At 42.3% G+C, this 25,604-nt stretch overlaps 1 protein-coding gene across 8 annotated transcripts in view; it reads right to left on the reverse strand.

The window, feature by feature from the left end:
• LOC139409005 (solute carrier family 44 member 5b) overlaps positions 1 to 24,241 on the reverse strand; it is a 53,278-nt gene extending 29,037 nt beyond the window's left edge. For 4 of the 8 annotated variants that reach the window (XR_011634346.1, XR_011634349.1, XM_071153609.1 and 1 more), the window contains exon 1: positions 24,047 to 24,229. Coding sequence is in view for 4 of the 8 variants with exons in the window: in XM_071153609.1 (XP_071009710.1) it covers positions 24,047 to 24,083 (37 nt within the window). In the remaining 4 variants the exon portion in view is untranslated. Of the gene's footprint in view, positions 1 to 24,046 lie in introns of all 8 variants that reach the window. The other 4 variants (XR_011634347.1, XR_011634348.1, XM_071153611.1 and 1 more) reach the window with 4 other exon arrangements.
• Between the last annotated feature and the right edge of the window lie 1,363 nt (positions 24,242 to 25,604).

Below are 25,604 nucleotides of genomic sequence, written 5' to 3' on the forward strand. Positions count from 1 at the left end.
TGCAAAACAACTGTGCCCTTGGTGAACTACAAGGCTTAGAAACAGGAACATCCACAGTAAATCTCCAATAACCAGACAAGTGACATGTAAGAGAGCAAATGATAAGTTAATGCATGTAGACTTAGACTATAGAGCAGAAACTGTCCTCGAGAAACATACGATAACTGCACATGGCATTACTGACAGGAATGCTCATGGCGATCAATGAGAGAGTAAAACAACAGCACATGTACCATTAGTCATAACATTGTGTCTGGTCCTGTCCTGCAATAAACATAACATGCAACTGCCTGGGAGGGCACTAACTATCCCAGTTCACAAGTCCTTTCTGTGTCTGTGTCCAAAATGGCACCCTATTCCCTATATAGTGCACCACTTTTTACCAGGACCCATAGGGCTCTGGTTAAAAGCAGTGGACTATGTAGGGAATGGGGTGCCATTTGGGACACAGCCTCTGTAGCTGTACTGAGGTGCTAACATGATGCCAAGCTACTATAGATCAGGGGTTCCCAAATTCAGCACGGGGGAACATCCCACGTCTATTTCTGTCTTATACTCTGTACACAAGCCTCTTGTTGGTGGAAGGCTTATTTCCTGCAATCCTACACATTTTGTCATAGGGTGAACAGAGCATTTTGCAGTTTTAAAGCTAATTGTCTTGTAATTCTATACATTTTGCCATGTTGTATGTGTATTCATGTGATATTTGAGTGACTCAAAGATTACAACAAAATCTATGGACTTAAAAAACATTAGCTGGCATAGGCTAGTGGTTCTGGACATTTCTGACAAGTTATAAATAGCTCTCTAAGGTATGCAATGACAAGAGGAAAACTGATGATGCATTACCCAATTTCAAAATTGCACCTTGTGCATTCTACTATTACAACTTTCAAGAGTAAGTTGAAAGCCGGACGGAGTCCCACCCCACAGTTTGGGAACCACTGCTACAGATAACAGAAAGTTCTGTGTTTCACACAGAGCGTTTGGGGGTATATAAATCATCTAATTTAACTGCACAGAAGCACAGAAGGCATATCTGGGTCAGTGCACAGGAATCTCCACTTGACCCTGTAAATGTTATCAGTCCCACTTTAAACACACTATACACCACCCCATGTGGCCCTCCTAAAAATCTGGTTATGTGTGTGTGTGCATGCGCACGTGTGTGCCTGTTGCCTGTAAACTTGTGTGTGTGTGTGTGTCGACGTGTATGCCCACACGTGTGTGTATGCATAATGCATATGGTTTGCTAGTGCCCCCATGGAGTTGCAGTATGAACGGTTCCTGTGAGCACATTCATCATCACACAGAGTGTAATTTCTCAGAGCAGCATGAGTGGGCTTATCTCCCATCTGCCTGTCTCTGAAGACCTGCTTCTGCTCTGAGAGATACAGCTCACTTGGCAGAACCCAGCACCATGGATACTGTACTATGCACTGGGCCTCCTAACTGAGCACTCATTAATCACTGGATGTCATTGGCTGAGACGGAGAGAGAGTGAGAAAGACGCATGGAATCACTCTTATGTCGATGATCAATCCCATGGCTGTGATGTTCATCTTTTCTGGTGGAAGACATTCTCTGAGCGGCACTGTTAGGATATTCAGGGATGACATTCGGAAGAGTCATTAGTTAATTAGCATAACATTCGGAAGAGTCATTAGTTATTTAGCAGATGCTTTTATCCGAAGCGATGTACAGAATGTATCAGATCCAAGGGAATTGAACCCATAACCCTTGCGACAGAAACACTATAATCCAAACCACTGAGTATGGAGCCTATTGTTCTGTACTGCTGTTGTGTTTTGATTCTAAATAAAAAGATGGGGACCTTGGAGATTTTCTTGGATAAATCTGCATCTCTCAGCCAAGGACACGTAGACACAGGACCAGGTGCAGTCGTAGTTGATGTGTGTTAATAGCCTGGTCATGTTTTGCATGACAATGACCACAGGAGTTTGCAAAACAGCCCAAACAGATCTGGGACCAGGCTAGTGTGTTACCGCCTTATACAGCACATTTACTTATTTTAATTGGCAAACTACATCGATATGATAGAGACACGGATGCAAATTGATGCTATAAAGATATGAGACATCAATGATGCAGTGAAATGCCATTTACTGTACTATGGCAGTATGCTTTAGCTTGCCATGTTCCAAGACGTGAAGGTCATGACAGCAACAACATCTATTTCCTCAGGCAAAAGCAGCAACAAAAAAAAACTCGGCATTAAATCAGTGCAAGATGTTGGAATGGGACCCAGGACACCTGCACCAGGTATAGACCTGGGGTTTTCAAACTGGGATCCGCGGACGAGGTACTGCAGGGGGCCCATGATTTTATTTGGGAGGGGGGGATTTTGGGGGATTTTTTATGTGGAACATTATTATTTTATGACCATCACTAGCTGCAACAGAATACCTTCGTGGATACCCTTTTTATGTCTCTGCATCCAGGAAATTACAGTCATTGGAGCATTTTAATTTTTTTTGTATAGAAAATTCTTAGGCAGGCCGTCTAAGTGTTAATTTTAAAGAATGGAAAATCTGTTTCAGTGTCAAGTTAACATTACTATCTTTGAAAAGTAAAGCCTCGTTCACACTGTAGGCCTTATTAACGCTCAAATCAGTTTTCCTTTTCAAATCCGTTTTCTTACAAGTGACCAAATCGTATGTGTGTGTTCTGACAAAAGTCCTTTGCTGACATGGCTACGCTAGTTGACATGGTAACGATGGGTCCGTGCACAGTGGTGTAGGCTAATTTATGGTGGTGCTCATGCTCGTGCAAGCTAAGGTGACAACAATGCCTGCCATTGACATTTCCCAGTTGCTTTGAATGTTCAAAATCGTAGTGTGATAATGATCTGAAATTACAAAACAAGTCCTTTTTGGCTAGCCAAAGCAGTCAACTAGCTAGCTAGGTAGCTGCTTCGCTTTCTAGCACATTCCCTATTTGTTTGTGGACAATTAACAAGCTAGTTAGCTACCACATGTCCTTGTCAAACTGTCAACAGAGTAGCTAGCAAGCAACAAGATATGCCAAATAACAATCTAAAAACCACTTGAGGGGCAAATATATCCAATTGGCCAAGAATCAGATTTGTATCCGACTTCAAATAACCCATGAAGGTGGTTTTAAAATGTGGCTTAAAATTTCAGATTCCATGTGCTTTTTGGCTGTTCAGACTTCAAGAAAGAGAACAGTTTTGAATTGAATATGATTTAGTTTTATATGATTTGAGTCACTTCTAACTGACAATAAGAACAAGGCTTTACAATCAAATAAAAGCTAGACACTCGGGGGGAATCAAAAGCGGAGAAACATAGCATTAGCCATGGCAAAATGCATAGACTTGCAGGAAATTAGCTTTAAAACTGCAAACTTGTCTCTCAGCTCCATGCCAAACTGTTTAGAATTGCTGGAAATTATCTTTACAACAGCAACATTTTCTCTACACCGCAAAGATACCTTTCTAGCTAATAGACTTAGATGTTAGTTTCCACTTCCTCTTCCAATGAACTGTGGGGAGGTCAAAATAATGACACTGTCTACCAAATCTATTAATTTGAAATGTTGATTACTTATTTTCCATTAACATTCACGACAAGACATTACTTTTTTGTTGTTGATAACATGATGGGGGTCCCTGGGTTGCCGGTTTGCCTGTGTGGGGGGTCCCTGGGCAAGAAAAGTTTGAAATCCCCTGCTATAGACGCTTCCAACAGAACTTTCACAGCCAGCTCGAGTAACTGGCAATGACTATTGGCCAAACAGATTCGCCATTGACAATTCCTACAGTATATGGCTTCAGAGTAGATATTGAAAGTGGGTCCTGTGCAGTAGGAGATTGGTTGGATCTGTGTCAGCACTTCCGCAAGGCGTATGATACTAATAGAAACTTGCTACCTTTCTGTGATGCATCATTAGTTGCCTTAAGTTGTTTTTATATCCCGGTGGATGTTCTTACAAACCGGTGGCTGGCAGGTTGCATCACATTAACTCATATCAGAGCTAATTAGAGCTCCAGCTGCCGGGGGTTGTGAGCTGGCTATCTGTTGGACCGGAACTCAAGCAACCAGGCAGAATGCAAATCGACAGAAAACATTTTTTCATAGATATTGCTATGGTGTGTGAATATTTCAAGCGACTGAGTGCTCCCTGGTCTTTGTCAGCCATCGTGGTGAAAACAGACGGGTCGGTATCAAGGGGAGGATTGAGGATGGGAATTCATACAGAGATGAAGGGAAGCCAACGGCAAGAGGACAGATTGCGCAACAGCAAGGGGCAGGAGGAAATTGTCTTGGGAGAGCCTGAGATATCGCTCTCTCTCTATGTCAGTGATGAACACTCAGTAAGTCCATGTAGAGGCCCGCCAGTGTGTTCTACTGGGGAACCAATGGGGGCCGTGGGCATCAGCCTCTTGTTAGGGTGTAAAAAGCGGTCACCAGCTTGGCGATCAATGTCTATACCATACTATTGGGTGCATATACTCACAGACCTAAATGCAAGTTTCCAGAGCACTCTTACAACATTAATCAACAACATGAGTGGCTGAAATTCACTAGATTCTCATCAGTACAAACACACTAAACCAGGATTTGCTTATTGGGCACAACCTGTGAATCCTGAACGCTTGGCTTTATTAGTGTACTCACCACAGTAGCCTGGCATTTCCTCCTCTCAGAAGGCCTCTGAGCTTTACTCTGGTTCACAAAACTGACTATAGACCCATTATACATTACCGGCGGGCCCGACATTCACCAGTAACACTGAACCACCAGTATACTTGGCCTTGGTTGATGACTGTACTCAGACTTGGCCAGTGCAAAGAGAGTAGTGGATGTGTGATGTGTTGCTGGGGTCAGGATGAACGAAGGGCTATAGTCAACAAAATGTGGAAAATGCCTGCAAGGCATATTGTGGCAGTTAGATAACATCATTGTGTTGGCTCTGTTGAACCCGTGCACAGCAACATCGAGGGTGCAAACTGATGGTGCCTGGTGTCCTAAAGATAGCAGCATCATTTTTGAAGGTAAATATTGAACTTTTGCTAAATAAGGTGTTCAATAAACAGTCAAGTAACATATACTTATTTCAAATTTGATTCCCCAGCATTTATAACTGCATGATTTTCTAAGCTTTGACTGTCATGATTCTAACTAATTACTTCAAGAAATGTTATAAAATGTGTCTGTCCCATTTTGTTTCCAAAGGCTGAAGTTAATGGAGAATTTCTGTGCAGCCCTGAAGATCATACTGTATGTGTAAGCACTAAGCAGAGGTGAATAAGGCTTGGAATTGTGAGTCAATGCTAAAAATTTTGTCGAAGGGAATGGACTAAATGTGGAAGAAAAATGTTAAGACACGGTGCAATCCTTTTTCAGGATAATGCACATCATTTTAAATTCTAAATTGCTGATCTGCAATGAATACACCTAAGTACTAATTTCACTGTCCACACCAACATTGATGGTTTTTGGTCGCAGGTTCAGGAATGGCTGAAGGTTTAGCTAACTCTGCAAATAGCACTGCTAGGGGATTTGAAAAGACATAATCAACCAATCAATAATAGAATACTCTTATCAAAACATTGCATCTTTAATTTACAATCTGTAGAAACTTTGAGAATAGAAAGGTGCAACACTTTTGTCTAGCACAATTGAAAAATATATGGCTAATAGAAGCTGAAGGGTCAGAGTAATTATTTTTTTTTTTAACAAAAAACATAACTAATGTAAAATATGTGTCTGTAAAATGTATATGGTATGTATGAGCTGGAAGTAGAAGCCTAAGTATTGTTGTCTATTAGTTTACACAAATTAGGGGAGGGATGATAGGGTTAGGGTAAAATAATAAAGAAGGAAAATATATTAAAATAAATATTTACCAAAAAATAATATGATGCCGATAATTACATTGATAGAAGCCACAATCTGTCTGCAATGTTAAAGCAGTTCTACCCCCTAAACATCTACCCAACACATTGATGGTGCCTGCCTGATGTCTTTATGATAGCAGCATCCTATTTGAAGGTAAGATTGAACTTAAATGGAATATCAGTTCAATAAACGCTCAAGCAATTTTCTGTACAGCTATGAAATCAGATGAAATAACCCACCAAAGTCAATCAACAACCCATATTCAGTTCTAGAATAGTTTTAAATAAAATATTTACAGATTAAGAAGTAACTCAGTGTGTTTAGTTTATGTTACATTTAAAATATAGTTATTTTTAGATCCATTTCCACAATACATTAGATAATATAAAGATTTGGCCAAATCATATATTTTTCTAAAAATATATTTAATACATTTATCAGACACATTTTTTAAATGCAATTGTCTCAAGGCTTCAAAATCATTTTTTAACATGTCTCCTCCCCTTTATCTACACTGGTTGAAGTGGATTTAACATCAATAAGGGATAATAGCTTTCACCTGGATTCACCTGGTCAGTCTATGTCAGGGAAAGAGCAGGTGTTTATAATGTCCAGATGTATTTCAATGTATTAAATACATTTTTGATAAATATATGATTTACGTATGAAATTAGAGATGACAGTGCATGTTGTGCACGTAGGGCACAGACAAATATGTTGTCTGTAGTAGAGGTCGACCGATTATGAATTTTGAAAACGCTGATACCGATTAAACTGGCCGATTTGTTATTTTTTATTTGTAATAATGACAATTACAACAATACTGAATGAACACTTATTTTAACTTAATATAATACATCAATAAAATCAATTTAGCCTCAAGTAAATAATGGAACATGTTCAATTTGGTTTAAATAATGGAAAAACAAAGTGTCAGAGAAGAAAGAAAAAGTGCAATATGTGCCATGTAAGAAAGCTAACGTTTCAGTTCCTTGCTCAGAACATGAGAACATATGAAAGCTGGTGGTTCCTTTTAACATGAGTCTTCAATATTCCCAGGTAAGAAGTTTTAGGTTATAGTTATTATAGGAATTATAGGACTATTTCCCTCTATACCATTTGTATTTCATTAACCTTTGACTATTGGATGTTCTTATAGGCACTTTAGTATTGCCAGTGTAACAGTATAGCTTCCGTCCCTCTCCTCGCTCCTCCCTGGGCTTCGAACCAGCAAGGCTGAGCGAAGGCTCAGAGCGAGTGACGTTTGAAATGCTATTAGCGTGCGCTAACTAGTTAGCCATTTCACTTCGGTTACACCAGCCTCATCTCGGGAGTTGATAGGCTTGAAGTCATAAACAGCGCAATGCTTGATGCACAACGAAGAGCTTCTGGCAAAACGCACGAAAGTGCTGTTTGAATGAATGTTTACACGCCTGCTTCTGCCTACCACCGCTCAGTCAGATTATATGAAACGCAGGACACGCTAGATAATATCTAGTAATATCATCAACCATGTGTAGTTAACTAGTGATTATGATTGATTGTTTTTTATAAGATAAGTTTAATGCTAGCTAGCAACTTACCTTGGATTACTGCATTCGCGTAACAGGCAGTCTCCTTGTGGAGTGCAACGAGAGAGAGGCAGGTCGTTATTGCGTTGGACTAGTTAACTAAGGTTGCCAGACTGGATCCCTCGAGCTGACAAGGTGAAAATCTGTCGTTCTGCCCCTGAACAAGGCAGTTAACCCACCGTTCCTAGGCCGTCATTGAAAATAAGAATGTGTTCTTAACTGATTTGCCTAGTTAAATAAAAGGTATAAAAAAATAATACAAATAAAAAAATCGGCACCCAAAAATATCGATTTCCGATTGTTATGAAAACTTGAAATCGGCCCTAATTAAATCGGCCATTCCGATTAATCGGTCGACCTCTAGTCTGTAGTTATCTGTAGGTAGTATGTGTCTGTAGTTGGTTTGTGTTTACAGTGTTTAAATATGGAATGAGGATGTTAGCAATATATATACACAAATGCAATGTACAGTTTGCAAGTATGTGTGATGTGTGCTGTAGTGAGGGGTTAGTCTTGCGAAGCCAGATGCCGTAGTCTAGACAGAGGCTAGTGGCCATTATTTGTCCAAGCAAATAACAAGGCTCAGCAAATCTCTCATGTCTAATGTTAGCAATTTTTGTAGGAGAATTTCATCATCCAATGGAGATTTCATCATCCAATGCAAATGAACTGGTCAGTATAGCTACTCTCTGGGGCATTGAGAGCAGACTGGGTATGGAATTACATATCACAAATCATTGTACTCCAATCCCATTTGCATCCTCTGTCTGCCAAAGCTAAAGATTATGGGTCAATCTACACCACAGCATTGACCTGCCATCATTGACCGTGACATAACAGATTGATGGTTTAACAAAGTTGTGTCACTCCCCTCAAATTCCACATTCCAATCATTCAGTGGTTAATCAATGGATGTCCTTGAAGATATACACTCACCGGACAGTTTATTAAGTACACCCATCTAGTACCGGGTCATAACCCCCCCTCTTTGCCTCCAAAACAGCCTGAATTCTACAAGGTGTTGGAGACATTCCACAGGGATGTTGGTCCATGCTGACGCGATGGCATCATGCAGTTGCTGCAGATTGGACGGCGGTACATTCATGCTGCAAACAGCCCGTTCCATCTCATCCCAAAGATACTCTATTGGGTTGAGGTCTGGGGTCTGCGCAGGCCACTCACTGTCATGTTCCAGGCAATGTTTTCACACTCCTCAATTGTTCAGTGTTGGTGATCGCGTGCCCACTGGAGCCGCTTCTTGTTGTTTTTAGCTGATTTGAGTGGAACCCAATGTGGTCGTCAGTTGCAATAGCCCATCTGTGACAAGGATTGACAAGTTGTGCATTCCGAGAGGCATTTCTGCACACGACTGTTGTACTGTGCCGTTATTTGTCTGTTTGTGTCCTGCCTGTTAGCTTGCACGATTCTTGCGATTTTCCTTCAACCACTGACATCAACAAGCTGTTTTTCGCCCACAGGACTGCCGCTAACTGGATGTTTTTTGTTAATCGCACCATTCTCGGTAAACCCTAGACACTGTCGTGCGTGAAAAGCCCAGGAGGGCGGCCGTTTCTGAGATACTGGATTCGACGATCATACCACACTCAAAGTTGCTTAGGTCACTTGTTTTGCCCATTTTAACATTCAATCGAACAGTCACTGAATGCCTCGATGCTGGTCTGCCTGCTTTATATAACAAGCCACAGCCATTTTCCTAAACGGGGTGGAGTACCTAAAAAAAAAAATTGTCCGGTGAGTATTATAGGAGAGCTTCAACTAGACAGTCTTCGTTTCAGTCAGGCCGATTCCAAACAGTGCTAAAGTAAGCTGAGTGGTGGGAAGCAACTTCAAAATGCCTGTTCTGGAGCCTTTCCAAACGTAACAGCCCGGCGTGGGGTGATAAAGCTCAGCGCTTCAGGGAAAATCATTTGAGGGTGTTTTTCATCATGTTGTATTTCAAGTTTTTTGGTGGAAGAGAACATAATGCTGTTATCCCTCTACTGGAGCCCTCCTGATGGGGCTGGTTGTAATAGTGTAGACTTATGGAGTTCGTGCCCAAACTGATTCACCAGGCAAATAGTCTGTCTGATACTGGATAATATAACAATTCATTCAGTCAGTTCTTGGTCTAGTTCCATGTGAGAGCAACGTAGATATAGCAGAAACTAAAATGTATCTTATTACTGGGAGAGAGAAAAAACTACTAGGCAAAGATCTTTTCAAATCACTGTAAATGTGACCTTTTACTGAACTGAATTGTGTCATTATCCTTGGTCGGACTGGATGTCCTTGGTAGAGGGCTGTGATAGGGCTGAAGAGGCTTTGTAAAAAGGCTAGAAAGGGATGCCAGACTGACTGTATTTGTGTCTGTTATAAAATCATTATTCAGGGATGAGTTAAGGCCACAAAAACAGAAGTATATTCCTTGATTAAATGCCTCTTTATGGAGATATATATTGGGCTTTTGTATTTTTGGTTGTCCTCATATACACTGTTGTCAATGTCAACCCAAGTACAGTATGGCACTGTTTCCCCTTGCTCTCATCTCTCTCCCCTCCTCCTCCTCCGACTTTCTCAGCCTTTCCCCATAAACACATCCAGTACACAGACACAACAACACAGGCGGACACAGGCACCAGTGTCCTCATGTTCCACTATGTAACACAGGCTTCTTTCATAGGGTGGCCAGGCAAACGGCTCCACCACTGCAGGTGCAGCGCCTGGGTTGGAGCTGAGACGCCTTTCAGTTGGCCTTTTCCATTCTGCCCATTCATGAACATAATTAGACGGAGTGGCTGGCTGCAGAATGTCGGGTGTTTCTCATCTTTGAGGGTCGGGTGTTTCTCAACCCCTTTCACCCTTTTTTCAGCATGGTGTCATGCAGGGAAAAAAAATCTTCAACGTTCCGCATTGCAAATATCAACAGCTTAGCAAAGCAAGCACAGCGTGCAGGTTTGAGAGAACTTCTCTTTTCATTCATATTTGATGAGGCAAAGCCCTCAGCAGATCCATAGGCGTCTCGACGTTTCAGCCTTATTCTAAATTCGAATTTTTTATTTATTCATCAATCTACACACAATGCCACATATTGACAAAGCAAAAACAGGTTTTAGACATTTGAAATATCACTTTTAAATAAGTATTCAGACCCATTACTCAGTACTTTGTTGAAGCACCTTTGGCAGCAATTACAGCATTGAGTCTTTTTTGGTTTCTCCCATTCTTCTCTGCAGATCGTCTCAAGCTCTGTCAGGTCTCCAGAGATGTTCGATCGGGTTCAAGTCCGGGCTCTGGCTGGGCCACTCAAGGACATTCAGAGACTTGTCCCGAAGCCACTCCTGCCTTGTTGTCTTGGCTGTGCGCTTAGGATCGTTGTCCTGTTGGAAGGGGAAATTTCACCCCAGTCTGAGGTCCTCAGTGCTCTGGAGCAGGTTTTCATCAAGGATCTCTCTTCACTTTGCTCCGTTCATCAATGCCTTGATCCGTACTAGTCTCCCAGTCCCTGCCGCTGAAAAACATCCCCACAGCATGATGCTGCCCCTACCATGCTTCACCGTAGGGATGGTGCCATGTTTCCTCCAGTTGTTTCCTCCAGTTCAATCTTGGTTTCATCAGACCAGATAATCTTGTTTCTCATGGTCTGCGGGTCTTTAGGTGATTTTTGGCAAACTCCAAGCGTGCTGTCATGAGCCTTTTACTGAGGAGTGGCTTCCGTCCGGCCACTCTACCATAAAGGCCTAATCGTTCCGATTTGGTCCTGCGGTACATACCTACACGTACGCTACGGTCAAAAGACGCAGGCCTCCTTACTGTCCCTAGAATTTCTAAGCATACAGCTGGAGGCAGGGCTTTCTCCTATAGAGCTCCATTTTTATGGAATGGTCTGCCTACCCATGTGAGAGACGCAGACTCTGTCTCAACCTTTAAGTCTTTATTTTATTGAAGTCCTATGATTGAGTGTAGTCTGGCCCAGGAGTGTGAAGGTGAATGGAAAGGCACTGAAGCAACGAACCACCCTTGCTGTCTCTGCCTGGCCGGTTCCCCTCTCTCCGGTTCCCCTCTGGGATTCTCTGCCTCAAACTCTGTTACAGGGGCTGAGTCACTGGCTTACTGGTGCTCTTCCATGCTATCCCTAGGAGGGGTGCATCACTTGAGTGGGTTAAGTCACTGATGTGATCTTCCTGTCCGGGTTAGCGCCCCCTCTTGGGTTGTGCCGTGGGGGAGATCTTTGTGGGCTATAGTCTGCCTTGTCTCAGGATGGTAAGTTGGTGGTTGAAGATATCCCTCTAGTGGTGTGGGGGCTGTGCTTTGGCAAAGTGGGTGGGGTTATATCCTGCCTGTTTGGCCCTGTCCGGGAGTATCGTTGGACAGGGCCACAGTGTCTCCTGACCCCTCCTGTCTCAGCCTCCAGTATTAATGCTGCAGTAGTTTATGTGTCGGGGGGCTAGGATCAGTCTGTTATATCTGGACTATTTATCCTGTCTTATCCGGTGTCCTGTGTGAATTTAAGTATGCTCTCTCTAATGCTCTCTCTCGGAGGACCTGAGCCCTAGGACCATGCCTCAGGACTACCTGGCCTGATGACTCCTTGCTGTCCCCAGTCCACCTGGTTGTGCTGCTGCTCCAGTTTCAACTGTTCTGCCTGCGTCTATGGAACGCTGACCTGTTCACCGGACGTGCTACCTGTCCGAGACATGCTGTTTTCAACTCTCTAGAGACAACAGGAGCGGTAGAGATACTCTGAATGACAATTACTCCTGAGGTGCTGACCTGTTTCACCCTAGACAAACACTGTGATTATTATTATTTGACCCTGCTGGTCATCTATGAACATTTGAACATCTTGGCCATGTTCTGTTATAATCTCCACCCGGCACAGCCAGAAGCGGACTAGCCACCCCTCATAGCCTGGTTCCTCTCTAGGTTTCTTCCTAGGTTCTGGCCTTTCTAGGGAGTGTTTCCTAGCCACCGTGCTTCTACATCTGCATTGCTTGCTGTTTGGGGTTTTAGGCTGCGTTTCTGTCCAGAACTTTGTGACATCAGTTGACGTTAGAAGGGCTTTATAAATACATTTGATTGATGGATTGATTGATTGGTGGAGTGCTGCAGAGATGGTTGTCCTTCTGGAAGGGTCTCCCATATCCACAGAAGAACTCTAGACCTCTGTCAAAGTGACCATCGGATTCTTGGTCACCTTGTTTTTTACTCTGACAAGCACCGTCAACTGTGGGACCTTATAAAGACAAATCATGTCCAATCAAATGAATTTACCACAGGTGGACTCCAATCAAGTTGTAGAAACATCTCAAGGACAATCAAGGTTAACAGGATGCACCCGAGCTAAATTTTAAGTCTCATAGCAAAGAGACTGAATACTTATGTAATTAAGGTATTTCTGTTTTTATTTTTAATACATTTCAAAAAAAAATCTAAAAACCTGTTTTCTCTTAGTCATTATGGGGTATTGTGTGTAGATTGCTGAAAAATAACAACCTCTAGACCACCTTTACTCCACACACAGAGACATGTACAAAGCTCTCCGTTGCCCTTACCATAATTCTACCCTGCAAAGCGCTACAGAGGGTAGTGCGTACGGCCCATTACATCACCGGGGCCAGGTTTCCTGCCATCTAGGACCTCTATACCAGGCAGTGTCAGAGGAAGACCCAAAAAATTGCCAAAGAATCCAGCCACTCTGCTACCGCACAGAAAACGGTACCGGAGCATCAAGTCTAGGTCCAAAGGCCCCTCAACAGCTTCTTCCCTCAAGCCATAAGATGGGTGAACAGCTAATCAAATGCCTATCCGGACTATTTGCATTGACCCCCCCCCCCCCCCTTTTTTACGCTGCTACTCACGGTTTATTATCTATGCATAGTCACTTTACCCCTACCTACATGTACATATTACAATACCGGTACACCCTGTGTATATAGCCTCATTATTGTGTTCCTTTTTTAAAATTTAGGTTATTTAGTAAATATTTTCTTAAGTCTTATTTTTCTTAAAACTGCATTGTTGGTTAAGGGCGTGTCAGTAAGCATTTCACGGTAAGGTCTACACCAGTTGTATTCGGTGCACGTGACAAATACCATTCCACTTGATTTGATTTGAAAACCGTAGCAGTTCTTTGGGGCTCATCTTCTTCTCTCTGGCCTGTATACTGTATCGACCCAGTCCGTCTGTGTTGTGTTCTGTCATAACCCTCCACCAAACCCAACTTATCACAAGCTTGGGACACCAAGGGTCAAGAGAGCGGATCTTTAGGGCAGACCTTCGGCTTCAAAGTGTTATTAGTATATTAGATATTAGTAAACCCCACTGAACGTGCAAGCATGCACACACACACACACACACACACACACACACAGTGAGAACTGCCTTAACATAAAACCGCGCTGAGCCTCACATTGGGTGCAGCATGCTGATCACACTACCCACTCTCCCTGCTATGGCCCAACCTAAATAAAGGATTTGGAATCCATCACAGAAGAAATCAAAGCGGTCTAAACACTCTAGAGGGCTGTATTATATTTTAGTTTATTAGGACATGCATACACAACCACTCTTTCTCTCAGCACTGTTCCCTCTCGCTCTCACTAATGTCACATACACCTGGAAAAGTCTATCCTTTCCTTTAACAAACTAGAACTCCCAAATGTCTGCACTTATATCAGACTCCTGAGTCCTCACTCAGCTTAACTCAATTACCCCCAATAGATCCTCTGCCTATGCAGGAATCAAATCCACAACTCTGGCTTAACAACCACCATGCTCCAACCAACTGAGCCACCAGAACCACAGATGCACTGTGGCTGGCATATCTGGAGTGGACTTCAACATAGGAGCAATATTTAAACAGCCCCCTGTTCCAAAACCGTAAGACACCACACTGACATCCACTCTGTAGGAGGGAGAGAGGTAGCAGGGCACAGGGTGGGCTCCCCCAGGGGGTTAGGGTTAGCATTTTAGTGTCAGCCTCTGACAGCTAGCCTGCAGCAGACAGAGCCAGAGTAGAGAGAAAGATAGGCAAGCAGGCAGTGTGTTTGGGGGACTGTGACCTTGGCTACTTGTTTGATGTAGCAGGGTGTGATGGGAGGGGGGGGAGCTAGGTCCCCAGGCATGTCACTAGCGGCCCTGTTTTCCTGTGAAATGAGTCTCATTCTGGACCAGTGACAGGCTCAACTGGCTTTGGTTTGGGTTTATATAGATTTTAGGGGTGAGACGCGGGAAACGACGCCTGTTTATTAATCTCGATTCACCTTCGGGGGCTTGTGTAATATGTAGGTTTGGGGAGAGGCACCACAGTTTAAATGCTAAATCAAGTACACACACAAACGCATGCAATGTTGTTCCTTTATTGTTATTAACACTACACATTGCATTTCAGACTAAATCCTCTCCCTAATACAGTGATCAAATCAAATCATATGTGATTGGTCACATACACGTATTTAGCAGATGTTATTGCGGGTGTAGAGAAATGCTTGTGTTCCTAGCTACAACAGTGCAGTAGTATCTAACAATTCACAGCAATACACACGGAAAGCGGTACCAGAGCGCCACGTCTAGGTCCAAGAGGCTTCTAAACATATTTTACCCCTCAAGCCATAAGACTCCTGAACATCTAATCAAATGTGACACTTCAATGATGTGCACAACAACTCTCTAATATCAGTCTGTTGCCAATTTGACTAAAGTTGCATGTGGCGTTACAGCCAGTACCCAAAACAATCACTTAGTTAACTTAATTGATTAAGTGACAGTAAGAATTGATTTTGGGGCCTTGAGGGAGGGCCAGCCTCTTAATGTGGTTAATGTTCATTTTGAACCTCTTGGTGCTTATCCTCAGGCTAAGGGATTTTCATAAGCCTATGCCTCAAGCGCTTTTTCCTTTCTCGCTCTCCTCTCTCTATTTCTCAGTCATTTTCTAATTCACATCAGTGTGGAGTTGGCTGAGAACCCAGTATAATAGCATATCCCTGAAGTGTTTTACATAAAGGCCCTCACCTCTGCAGCCCCACGTACAGAATAAATAGCACGGGAGCAGCAATCGATGACTTTCATCTCAGGATAATGATCCAGCTGTGTGTGGAATCGGTTGTTGGACCTGAATCATTCGACACCGTGTATGCTCCACCACCGTCATCATGATCCCCGACCTCACAGTATCACAGACTCAAACAAAGACCTGAAGCTGTTTGCATGCTGCGATTGCAGCCGTCTCATTCACTCTGTCTTTGGGTTGTGCTTAATAAATCACTGTCGTTGTAAGTTAGCCCAGCAGTCCAACACAGAGAGGGACTGTATCCATGCTGCAAATTGGATATTGAAGCAACGCCTGTGTGCAAAGCGTTGCCTGAAACAAAGAGACATAGTTGTCCATTTAGAGCCAACTCTGTTCAATTTGCGCAGGGTCAAGAAAAGGCAGTTCATGTTCGCCTGACTTGATACAATGTGTGCTTGTGGAAGTTTTTAACTGACTCAAGTCTGTCATCATCTCCGAAACTTCAGGCAACCGTGATAGGCTCCACTGTAATAGTCTGAGGAAAGTGCTGAGGCATTTCACAGGGGAAGAACATAACCTCGTTCAAAATAATGAGTACGAGCATCATGCAGAGTAAACGAAGGTGTGTAGGAGTACCACACTGTGATACCATCAGTCTTCATATTGAGTGAGTGGTAGCAGAGAGCCGAGGCACTTAAAAGCCAATCATGGGTGTAAAAATGCCACACTCAGGCAAGCTGATCATGCGAGAAATGTGTTAATTATCAAGGTGCCCAGCTCATCATTTTTTGACGGTGAACACTACTCTATCTAAATTGTCACTTAATAACGGTTTTTTGATTGTCTGTGAAAAAGCACTGGAAGTGTGAAAGTTGGTGTGTGATAGAATGTGCACAAACTGAGCATGTCTGCAAGTGTGTATCAAATCTATGTGTATTGTTGCTTGCTTGCCTAGTGTGTGTGTGTGTGTGTGTGTGTGTGTGTGTGTGTGTGAGTGTGACCATCTCATCCATTTCCATTTTGCTAAAGGCAGGTTGGGGAGGACGATAGACTTTTTACCCCTAGTATCCCTCTCTGCCTGTGAAAGACCATTTGGACAGGCTGGCTGACTGAGCAACAGCACCAGAGAGAGGCCATTTGAACAGATCAGCTGACCTAAACATGGGGAGTCAGCACAACTCCATCCCATGCGCCACTGACTAAATCTCCAACTGCCCAGGTTGCATTTAAAGACGCAGAGCCTCAATTCCCTTCTCAGATGGAGGAGCTTATTCCCATCCTTTAGATAATTACAGCAACGTGTTGCATTGGAGTGATCAGGTAGTTTACACCATAAGCATACAATCAAATGTTGAAACTTTATGTTCAGAATGTTGCAGTAAAGCTTTCTCTCTAGCTCTGCTTCATCACAGTGTTAAAGGGATCGTTCAGGATTTTGTGTGAAGCCCTTTATCTACTTCCCCAGAGTCAGATGAACATGTGGTACCGTTTTTATGTTTCTGCGTCCAGTATGAAGGAATTTGGAGGTAGTTTTGCGAGACTTCGTTAACTAGCTTAGCGCAAAGACATGCTAGCCTTTCCCGACGACATCCAGTCTTTGCGTTAAGATAGCGCTGACACTAGTTAGCAGTGGGCGCAGAGACATAAAAATGGTACCATAAGTTCATCTGACTCCGAGGAAGCGGATAAAGGGCTTCATTGCCAAAATCCCGAACTATCCCGTTAAAGTGTGGGCTGAATCCTGAGTTTGGGGTAAGAGGTCAAACTCCAGCTGACATGCTAGAAACATGATTGGCAGGGGCCTGGAGTCATGGGAACCGAGTGACACACAGGGTTAGTGTGGAGAGAGATGACAGACACTGCAACTTTCCCATGAAGTCATACTGAATATACGGACCATGACACTCACTAACAATGACAATTAGTTCTACTATAGACACTCCCCTACATATTTATTTAGAACTTGTCTCTATACTTTGGCTCTATACTCCAGCATTTTGTTTTATGAGGTGACAGTACATAATGTCACCTTTTATTTGAGGATATTTACATACATTCAGTATCTTTTTTTATACCATTTAGAAATTAAAGCACTTTAAGTATCTAGTCCTTCCATTTGAAGGCGTTATAAGTATTTGGACAAATTCACTTATCGTGTATTGCACTTAGTCAAACGTCTAGTATTTGGTACCGTATTCCTAGCACGCAATGACGACATCAAGCTTGTGACTCGACCAACTTGTTGGATGGATTTGCAGTTTGCTTTGGTTGTGCTTCAGATGATGCTATGCCCAATAGAAATGAATGGCAAATAATGTATTGTGTGTCATTTTGGAGTCACTTTTATTGTAAATAAGAATAGAATATGTTTCTGAACACTTCTACATTAACGTGGATGCTGCCATGATTAAGGACAATCCTGAAAGAATCGTGACTAATGATGAGTGAGAAAGTAGCAGATGCATAAATATCATACAACCAAGACAATCCTAACCTCTCCAGTTGGTGGTAATGGTGATAGGTTAGCATGTTATGGGGCATGACCTTTCTGCATCTATAACTTTCTCACTCATCATTATTCTCAATTCATTCATGATTATCTGTAATGATGGTAGCATCCACATTAAAGGGATACTTCAGGATTTTGGCAATGAAGCCCTTTGTCTACTGCACCAGAGTCAGATTAATTGGTGGATAACATTGTTAATGTTTCTGCGTCCAGTATAAATCACGTTAGAGGTAGTTTGGCGAGCCAAGGCTAACTAGCGTTAGTGCAATGACAAAGTCTATGGTAAAACTAGCCTGCTAGCTTTTACCATAGACTTCCAGTCATTGTGCTAAAGTTAGTTAGAAATTTCCTTCAAACTGCACAGAGAGAGATAAAAATGGTGTCCACAAATTCATCTGATCCTGGGTAAGTAGATAAAGAGCTTCATTTTCATAATCCCGAAGTATCCCTTTAATGTAGAAGAGTTCAGAAACATATTATATTCTAATTAACAATAAAAGAGTGGCGCCAATATGACACAATACATTACTTACCATTAATTTCAATTGGGCACAAAATAATCCCAAAACACAACCAAAACAACTGCAAATGCATCCATCATGTTTATAGAGTCACAATCTTGTTGTAGTCATTGCATGCTATGAATATGGGCCCAAATACTAAACTTTTGATTCAATTGAATACACTATATGACACATTCAAATGGGGGGACTAGATACACTATACAGTGGCAAGAAAGAGTATCCGAACCCTTTGGAATTACCTGGATTTCTGCATAAATTTGTCATCAAATTTGATCTGATCTTCATCTAATTCACAACAACAGACAAAATAGGGTGCTTAAACCAATAACACACAAATTATTGTATTTTTCTTGTCTATACTGGGTACATATTTTAAACATTCACAGTGTAGGTTGGAAAAAGTATGTGAACCCCGAGGCTAATGACTTCTCCAAAAGCTAATTGGAGTTAGGAGTCAGCTAACCTGGAGTCCAATCAATGAGACGAGATTGGAGATGTTGGTTAGAGCTGCCCTGCCCTATAAAAAACACTCACAAAATTTGAGTTTGCTATTCACAAGAAGCATTGCCTGATGTGAACCATGCCTCGAACAAAAGAGATCTCAGAAGACCTAAGATTAAGAATTGTTAACTTGCATAAAGCTGGAAAGGGTTGCAAAAGTATCTCTAAAAGCCTTGATATTCATCAGTCCACGGTAAAACAAATTGTCTATAAATGGAGAAAGTTCAGAACTGTTGCTACTCTCCCTAGGAGTGGCGGTCTTGCAAAGATGACTGCAAGAGCACAGCGCAGAATGCTCAATGAGGTTAAGAAGAATCCCAGAGTGTCAGCTAAAGACTTACAGAAATCTCTGGAACAGGCTAACATCCCTGTTGACGAGTTTACAATACGTAAAACACTGTAAAGTATGGTGGAGGGAGCATCATGGTTTGCTGATGCTTTGCTGCCCCAGGGCTTGGACAGCTTGCTATCATCGACACAAAAATATATTCCCAAGTTTATCAAGACATTTTGCAGGAGGCTATCTGTCCGCCAATTGAAGCTCAACAGAAGTTGGATGATGCAATAGGACAACGACCCAAAACACAGAAGTAAATCAACAGAAGAAAATACGCTTCAACAAAAGAAAATATGCCTTCTGGAGTGGCCAAAGGAGGGTCAACCAGTTACTAAATCCAAGGGTTCACATACTTTTCCCACCCTGCACTGTGAATGTCTACAGACTGTGTTTTTCTTTTGTTGTGAATTAGATTAGATCAGATCACATTTTATGACCAATTTTTCCAGAAATCCAGGTATTTCCAATGGTTTCACATACTTTTTCTTGCCACTGTATATACACATATTCACTTAGTGTTTTCAATTTAGTCAAAAGTTGAGTATTTGGGTCAATTACTCATAGCATGCAATGACTACATCAAGCTTGTGACTCTATAAACTCGTTGGATGCATTTGCAGTTGTTTTGGTTGTGTTTCAGATGCTGTTGTGCCCAATAGAAATTACTGGTAAATAAGATATTGTGACATATTGGAGTCACTTTTATTGTTAATAAGAATAGAATATATGCAGTATCAGTCAAAAGTTTGGACACACCGACACATCCCTGGGTCGCGAGTGACTGGAACGAGCTGCAACAAACACTCAATCAAATCAAATTGTATTAGTCATATTCGCCGGATACAACAGGTGTAGTAGACCTTACAGTGAAATGCTTACTTACGAGCCCCTAATCAACAATGCAGTTAAAAAAATGTTTTAAAAAATGTGAATAAGAAATAAAAAAGTAACAAGTAATTAAAGATCAGCAGTAAAATTACAATAGTGAGACAATATATAAGGGGGTACCGGTACAGAGTCAATGTGCGGGAGCACCGGTTAGTTGAGGTAATATGTACATGTAGGTAGAGTTATTAACTAAAGTGACGATGCATAGATAACAACAGAGTAGCAGCAGTGTAAAGGGGGGGGGGGGGGGGGCAATGCAAATAGTCTGGGTGGCCATTTGATTAGATGTTCAGGAGTCTTATGGCTTGGGGGTAGAAGCTGTTTAGAAGCCTCTTCGACCTAGAACTGGCGCTCAACCTCAACCTTGCCAGTTGGTCAGCGCATTCTTGCAGTACACGTCCTGGTAATCCATCTGGCCCTGCGGCCTTGTGAATGTTGACCTGTTTAAAAGTCTTACTCACATCGGCTGCGTAGAGCGTGATTACAAAGTCTTCCGGAACAGCAGGTCCTCTCATGCATGTTTCAGTGTTATTTGCCTCGTGTCACTGGGCAGCTCTCGGCTGTGCTTCCCTTTGTAGTCTGTAATGGTTTGCAAGCACTGCCACATCCGATGAGCATCAGAGTCGCTGTAGTACGATTCGATCTTAGTCCTGTATTGACGCTTTGCCTGTTTGACGGTTCGTCAGAGGGCATAGCGGGATTTTTTATAAGCTTCCGGTTTAGAGTCCCACTCCTTGAAAGCGGCAGGTCTAGCCTTTAGGCCAGTGCGGATGTTACCTGTAATCCATGGCTTCCGGTTGGGGTATGTACGTATGGTCACTGTGGGGACTACGTCATCGATGCACTTATTGATGAAGCCAATGACTGGAACATCCCGGAACATATTCCAGTCTGTGCTAGCAAAACAGTCCTGTAGCTTAGCATCTGCTTCATCTGACCACTTTTTTATTGATCGAGTCACTGGTGCTTCCTGCTTTAATTTTTGCTTGTAAGCAGGAATCAGGAGGATGGAATTATGGACAGATTTGCCAAATGGAGGGCGAGGGAGAGCTTTGTATGCGTCTCTGTGTGTGGAGTAAAGGTGGTCCAGAGTTTTTTTCCCCCTCTGGTTGCACATTTAACATGCTGATAGAAATTTGGTAAAACTGATATAAGTTTCCCTGCATTAAACTCCCCGGCTACTAGGAGCGCCGCCTCTGTGTGAGCGTTTTCTTGTTTGCTAATGGAGGAATACTGCTCATTCAGTGCGGTCTTAGTGCCAGCATCAGTCTGTGGTGGTATGTAAACAGCTACGAAAAATACAGATGAAAACACTTTAGGTAGATAGTGTCGTCTACAACTTATCATGAGATACTTTACCTCAGGCGAGCAAAACCTCAAGACTTCCTTAGATATCGTGCACCAGCTGTTATTTACAAAAATTGAGCACACAGCCATGCAACGTCCATAGACAAACATTGGCAGTAGAATGGCCTTACTGAAGAGCTCAGTGACTTTCAACATGGCACCATCATAGGATGCCCCTTTCCAACAAGTTCATAAAATCTCTGCCCTGCTAGAGCTGCCCTGGTCAACTGGAAGTGCTGTTTTTGTGAAGTGGAAGCGTCTAGGAGCAACAACAGCTCAGCCGAGAAGTGGTAGACCACGCAATCTCACAGTACGTAACCTCTATCTGTCCTCGGTTCCAACACTCACTACCAATTTCCAAACTGCCTCTGAAAGCAACGTAAGCACAAGAACTGTTCTTCTGGAGCGTGATGAAATGGGTCTCCATGGCCGACCAGCCGCACACAAGCCTAAGGTCACCATTCTGTGCTTCCAACTTCAAATCAAATGTTAGTTGTCACATGCGCCAAATACAACAGGTGAAATGCTTACTTACAAGCCCTAACAACAATGCAGTTTAAAACATTTATTAAAAAATAAGAATAAGAAATAAAAGTATCAAATAATTAAAGACCAGCAGTAAAATAACAATAGCGAGGCTATATACAGAGGATACCGGTGGCAACAGTTTGGGGAATGCCCTTTCCTGTTTCAGCATGACAATGCCCCCCGTGCACAAAGCGAGGTCCATACAGAAATGGTTAGTCGAGATCGGTGTGGAAGAACGTGACTGGCTTGCACAGAGCCTTGATCTCAGCCTCATCGAACACCTTTGGGATGAATTAGGACACCGACTGTGAGCCAGGCCTAATCGCCCAACATCAGTGCCCGACCTCACTAATGCTCTTGTGGCTGAATGGAAGCATATCCCTGCAGAAATGTTCCAACATCTATTTGAAAGCCTTCCCATAAGAGTGGAGTCTGTTATAGCAGCAAAGGGGGGACCAATTCCATATTAATGGAATGATTTTGGAATGAGATTTTTGACGAGCAGGTGGCCACATACTTTTGGTCATGTAGAGTACATGAAGTGCATTCATTTCAAAATGGTAAAACAGATAGCTATGCATGAAAACATTTGATCTCAAATCCAAAATGCTGGAGTATAAGAGCCAAATAAAAAAAATGTTGCTTCACTGTCCAAATAAATACTAGGGAAGTGTAGCCTACCTTTGCCTGTTGTCTCAAAGACTACATTGTGGATAAGATACTGTATGTGTTCAGATAAGCTGCTTGGACTGGGCTGGCTCACACACTGGTTTCAGCTATTCAGCTATTATAAGGATGACCCAATTATAATGATTGATCATGCACAGTAATGATTGATTATAATGAGGGTCAAGCCATCCTATAATCATGACTGTAAAATCACTACTTATAAGACGTTGTGACATGTACTTTCTGTAATAACAACAGACATGAGTAAAATAGCCTTCAGTGTATTGACTATTACTCTGTAATTACATAAGCCATAGCTAGAGCTTACATAGCTCTGCCTGCAATACTGTATCAGTGCTCCTTTGTCTAATAATCTGCGGCAAACTGTGTTATTACCGTATTATTGCTCATAAAAGCTGTCATTTCACACTTGAAATACTGTAGTTATGTGGCTTCTATGGCATCTGGCACGAGTCCAGGATTATATCATTTTCATAAACAACCTAACAAAGAGGACCAGCTAATGGACAGTCAATCTGCCCAGAGATTGAATATTCATATGCCAACCAGTCCGAAAACTGTCACTTAGGGACAAAGGGAAACAAATACTCTCTTTACATTGCTTGCCTATTTGCCAAATAACAATGGACATTGTTTATGAGCATTGTTGTTTATCTTGGCTTTCAGATGCAATTCACTTGTTTTCTTCATCAAACCAATACATTTAAGTCATCCATTGTCAATGGTTGAACAGGAAAATGGAAAAGTTTTAATAATAATTGTTGAATTTAACCAGAGTATGCGTTTAAAACTGTAACAATAACCTTTTGTACCAATATGTTTGTGTACACTGCACGCCAAGTGTTAATCCCCAAGAGGGTGCACTGTATTCTGTGATCAACAAAAGCAGAGCTCCATAGCCAAACTATAATAGAAAGTTTCACTTGTGTTACATTTCATGACTGGAGTGAATTAAACAATATCATGGCATTATTATATCCAGTAGGCCTACTTTCGAAATTAAAACATTGTTATTTTGGTAGCCAACACGCATGGTTAATTCGGCATCCAGTTTTGTAACAAAGTATTGCTTTATATGAGCGTTACATGTGCATAATATTGTATTGTATCTTGCTACAATGTTAGATTTTGGAAATCAGAGCTAGCGCTAGAAGCGACCCAATAACAAAAGTAAGCATACTGTTGTAGGCTATCCTTTGTCATGTCTTGAAGAAAGAACGGTTACCGACGTTAAACAAAGACGAACGTGGCGACTCACCATAGTATGAAGGAGGAATGTCAGTCTTCCTAGCCATTGCACCTCAGACAGGAGATTCTGCAGATATCATATGAGGAGGTGAACAGCGTTTTAATAGCCCAGTCTACGTAAATACAGTAGCCTACCTCGGGCCCTTGGTATGAGCTGTCTCCGCCACGCAGCTGAGCGAGCCGTGTTTACAGCACGAGAGAGCGTCATCAACCGTGTGATAAAACACTCTTAAAGGAGACGCATTCAGAGACTGGCACCAAGGTAGGCACGCTGATGGCAAATAAAAATGTTATACATGAATCTCGATATAGCCCTGATTCACACTTGACACTGTCACCATAATCTATATTGTGAATGTATTAGTAAAATTGGAAAGCAATGTATCAATCAGATTGATTTATAAAGCCCTTCTTACATCAGCAAGGTGCTGTACACCCCAAACAGCAAGCAATGCAGGTGTAGAAGCATGGTGGCTAGAGGAAAAACTCCCTAGAAAGGCCGGAACCTAGGAAGAAACCTAGAGAGGAACCAGGCTATGAGGGGTGGCCAGTCCTCTTCTGGCTGTGCTGGGTGGAGATTATAACAGAACATGGCCAAGATGTTCGAATGTTCATAGATGACCAGCAGGGTCAAATAATAATAATGACAGTGGTTGTAGAGGGTGCAACAGGTCAGCACCTCATGAGTAAATGTCAGTTGGCTTCTTTTTTTTTGAGTGAGTGATACGAGAACACTTTAAAATTATAATTTCTTTGATGCAATCTATAGCTATAGGTTGACTGATATAGTTGGTCTATATCCAGTTGGCTCTATTGCTAATATCCACCAGAAGTAAGAATGGATTGATAGCATATAACCTAATTCTGTGGCCTGTACTTAGAGCTTTCTCTCAGACAACGTTCACTATTTTACTGTGCAGCGTCCCTTGACTTTGACATGGACCCTTTGTGGAGAATCACTGTCCTCTGCAGGGCTTCTTGTGGCAGCACAGATCCCATCTCTGCCTGCCAGGATTTGGGAGAAATGTCATGTTAGGGTCAAGGCAAAGTAATGGCTATAAGTGTTAAGCTCAAGCAAAAGTATCCAATTAACATTACTAGTCATGCATGACACAAAGTCTGTACCCCTAACCAGTTAAGAGTGGTTTGAGATAGTCCTCACATAGAGCTCCTTTAAGCATGTGACATCCAGTGGAGAAAAGTGGTGTTGAGCTGAGAGTGTCCATCTCAGTACGACAAGTTAATTATCGAGGGACTCTTACCATTGCTCAAATTCTTTGGGAACGTCTCTCTCACACACACACGCACGCACGCACGCACGCACGCACACACACACACACACACACACACACACACACACACACACACACACACACTACAGTAGATGAGCATGGCCAGGAGGTGGCAGCAGAGGGTAGAAAAAGCCATGAACATACTGTAGGTTTGGTACTGGCAGGATGTAATGTGCATATCTGCCTATTTGTACTGAATATTTATGTTTTATGTACTTTAACATGAAATACAACTTCTTTATCATTATTTTACAAGCCATACCCTGTGTTCAAATA

This window comes from Oncorhynchus clarkii, chromosome 5 (genome assembly GCF_045791955.1).
Source record: "Oncorhynchus clarkii lewisi isolate Uvic-CL-2024 chromosome 5, UVic_Ocla_1.0, whole genome shotgun sequence".
In the NCBI taxonomy this organism is placed as follows: domain Eukaryota; kingdom Metazoa; phylum Chordata; class Actinopteri; order Salmoniformes; family Salmonidae; genus Oncorhynchus; species Oncorhynchus clarkii.